Raw genomic sequence first — 3,261 nt, 5'->3', positions numbered from 1 at the left:
AATAGTTATTTTTTCTTCTTATTTATCACTTCTATAAACTGAATGTATGCAAAGTGACAACACTAATACATTCGTCGTAGCCTACGTTATGAAATATTTACATGAATCATTGATACAATTATGATAGAAACGACAGAAGAAAATATATCATGATAGACACTTTTCTATCGTCCCCACGATATGAATCGTTATATCGCCCAGCACTAGTCTCCACACACAGTCACATTCACAGTTTTTCTCTTGGAGAACATCATTAACATTAAATTACTGACCGAATTAAAAGCGTTAAAACGGTCACAGTTGAATTCTGGGCTCAACAAAATCGGAGGAGGTAAAGTCTTGTTTGTTAAGTGTAAGAAGAGAAGAACTCTGTCTGCTGGGAATAAACAAACACGACCGCCTGTCAAACGGCATGCTTTCATCAGGTGGATGTCATTGTTGACCTCATTTTGTTCTGCAGTTCTGCTGATGGACTTCAGCCCGAAACAAAGACTCCCGTTTCGGTGCCCTGGATTATTGACTTGCCTTTGGAAGGTGGCAGCTCGTGTCTTTATTTCCCACGGTGAGGGGAGAAGCTGTGAAACAGTGACTCGGGACTTTTTCATGTGGAAACCCGTTTCTGTCTGTCTGTGCGCCGGGGGATTACTGGGCTGTCAGATTACGGCTCTCTGGTTGGCTGCCTGTATTTTTGGGATGAATTGAAAGGTCAATCTCATGCACAGCAGTTTGCTTGTGTTATTTTTAACCCCAGCAATCACCTCATTTCTAATTTATGACTGCAGGGCATCACAGAGCTAATACTGGAATCATCAAGGCGTTTTCTAGTCCACAGCAGTAAACCAGCTGTACGCACAAACATGCTGTAGGTGTTTTACTGGAGGCTATTTCAGGCCCAATTCCTTCATTTCCATTCATCTCCCATCTGATCTGTGCAGGAAGTACCTCGCTGCAAGATCCTGCGTGATCAGTTAGGGCAGGGGTGTCCAATCCTGGTCCTGGAGGGCCACCATCCTGCAGGTTTTACTTGTTCCTCTGCTCCAACACACCTGGTTTAAATCAATAGATGATTAACAGGCTTCTGCAGAACAGGTGATTAACAGGCTTCTGCAGAACATGAAGAGGTGATTTAACCTCTGAATCAGGTGTGTTGGAGCAGGGAAACAAGGAAAACATGCAGGATGGAGGCCCTCCAGGACCAGGATTGGAGACCATTGAGTTAGGACTGCAAGTACAGCCATTATTGTGTTTTCTAAGGTCAGCTGGCTGTGGCGGCCATCTTGAATGGGCGAGGGATGTTTCAGTGGTGGCTGTATTAATGTCCTAGTCTGTATATTTGTTGTTTATTAGGGGTTGAAGGTTCGTTTTGGCAGCTTCAGAAACAGCTGCAGCTTCAAATCTAATAAAAAAAGATTTAAAAAAAGCAGGTTTCTATGATTAAATCAACTTATTAACATCATTCTGCATGTTTCAAATATTTGGTTAGAATATCGACCTCTCTTTCTGTATAAATGCAAAGCTGCTGTAAAAAGTGCTGCAAACTTAGAAAGCCCTGAACTTTTGGAGGGCGTTTTTATAAACCTCCCTTTCATCTTCCAGTTTTATATTCTGCCCTCGCGCTTCACTCTCTGCTGGTGCCGTCGTTAATTATTCAGCCACGTACAGTATATCTAACGCAGCACTTCCTGTACGTTGAGCCCACGCTATGAGCCGCGCGTCCGTCTCCCGCCGGGGTTATCACACCCAGACAGCCAACGTCTGTCCTTCCTCTGTCTCGCAGGTTATCTATGCACTGAACACGAAAAACGACGAGCACGAGGCCGCCATCGCCACGCTGAAGGAGGCGCACGAGGAGGAGGTGCAGCAGATCCTGTCTGAGACCAGAGAGAAGATCCTGCAGGTAAACCCTGGTCCCACAGGGATGATCCGATCTGGTCACTTTGTCCTCATTCTGCATCCGGTTCAAAAGCAGATCAGCGTTTGAATCCTCAACATCTGAAGCAAGAAAACAACTTTGTTGATGCAAACAAAAGTTGATTTAACAAACAAAGAGACAGCTCATGAATAATTAAACACAGAAGGCAGGGATTATTTTAAACCCTAAAAAGAATTAAAGCACATCAAACCTTCAAACTGGAGCAACATGAGTTTACTTTTTAGTTTTCTTTATTCCTAAATGTTTCATCTGGACTTTAACTGTTTGTTGTTCTTTTTTTATAATTTACACAATAAAAGATTATTTATAACCATGAAATGTTATACTTTTCTGCAAACATCCAAACCTTTTACTCGTTAAAGATGCTGCTATAAGACACGATTACATCACATTCAGGTCAGTCAGACTCCGACACACAGGCAGATTTACAGAAGATCACTTTAAAAAGAACTCATCAAAGTTTCATTACCTGAATATTCATCATTCAGGCCCTCATGACAGCAGTTGTAATGAGAAAAATCTCTCCTTTCTGAGCCGATGTCTCCGTGACGTTAAATTTAAAGGTGAAGATGTTTTCAGGTTTTTACTGCTGCGCTCTGAAAGCAGCGAGATTAAATCAACTGAATTTAATACTCTTTTTAATTGTATTTTATTCTGCGTGTGTAAATCAGACATCCTATTAAAATGTAATTTCAATTAAGGTTGAAATGAATGATTTGTGTGTTTAGTTTAGTGAGGAGGCTGCTTTTATTTCTGTTTCGGATCAGATTACTGCAGTTTTTTTTCCTGCTTTTATAACTGTATCTGCCTGCAAATACAGATTTAATATTTCCACTCTTGCTGCTTTGAAAACAACTAATTTTTAGGATCCAAGCGTCTAATTAAGCCTTGCTCGTTTGTTCCAGTACAAGAGCAAAATCAGCGACGAGTTAGACCTGAAGAGGCGGATCCAGTCCCTGGAGGAGTCCATGGAGCTCCACGAGAGGATGAAGAGGCAGGCGCTGGCTGAGTTCGAGAGCTACCGTCAGCGGGTGGAGGACATGCAGCTCTGCACCGAGGCTCAGGTACGACGAGAGTTTGGATGTGAGGTTAGAAGGCTGCAGGTGATCGGTGTCACCAGGACCGTAGCTCCCACTGAGGACCCCGAGGTTCGGACCTCAGTGTTTCTCTGCTGTGTATTTTATAAAAACATGAATCCAAACAAGGCTTTTGAACGGCGTGGTTCTCTGCGTAGCTCCACCAGTTTCCTGTAGGAGGCGCTGCAACTGTGTGCAGCTGCAGCCAAACTCAATGTCTACGAAGAAGAGCGCAGCTTTGCTACCTTACTG

At 43.0% G+C, this 3,261-nt stretch overlaps 1 protein-coding gene across 2 annotated transcripts in view; it reads left to right on the top strand.

Moving 5' to 3' along the window:
• fam184a (family with sequence similarity 184 member A) overlaps window positions 1–3,261 on the top strand; it is a 132,434-nt gene that overhangs the window by 54,126 nt on the left and 75,047 nt on the right. For both annotated transcript variants that reach the window (XM_037981680.1, XM_017431404.3), the window contains exons 2-3: window positions 1,778–1,897; window positions 2,839–2,997. In XM_037981680.1, the coding sequence (XP_037837608.1) occupies window positions 1,778–1,897; window positions 2,839–2,997 (279 nt within the window). The remainder of the gene's footprint in view (window positions 1–1,777; window positions 1,898–2,838; window positions 2,998–3,261) is intronic.

This window comes from Kryptolebias marmoratus, linkage group LG19 (assembly GCF_001649575.2).
Source record: "Kryptolebias marmoratus isolate JLee-2015 linkage group LG19, ASM164957v2, whole genome shotgun sequence".
NCBI lineage: Eukaryota > Metazoa > Chordata > Actinopteri > Cyprinodontiformes > Rivulidae > Kryptolebias > Kryptolebias marmoratus.
Note: the sequence above shows the minus strand (reverse complement) of the source record. Positions and strands in the feature narration are given on the sequence as shown.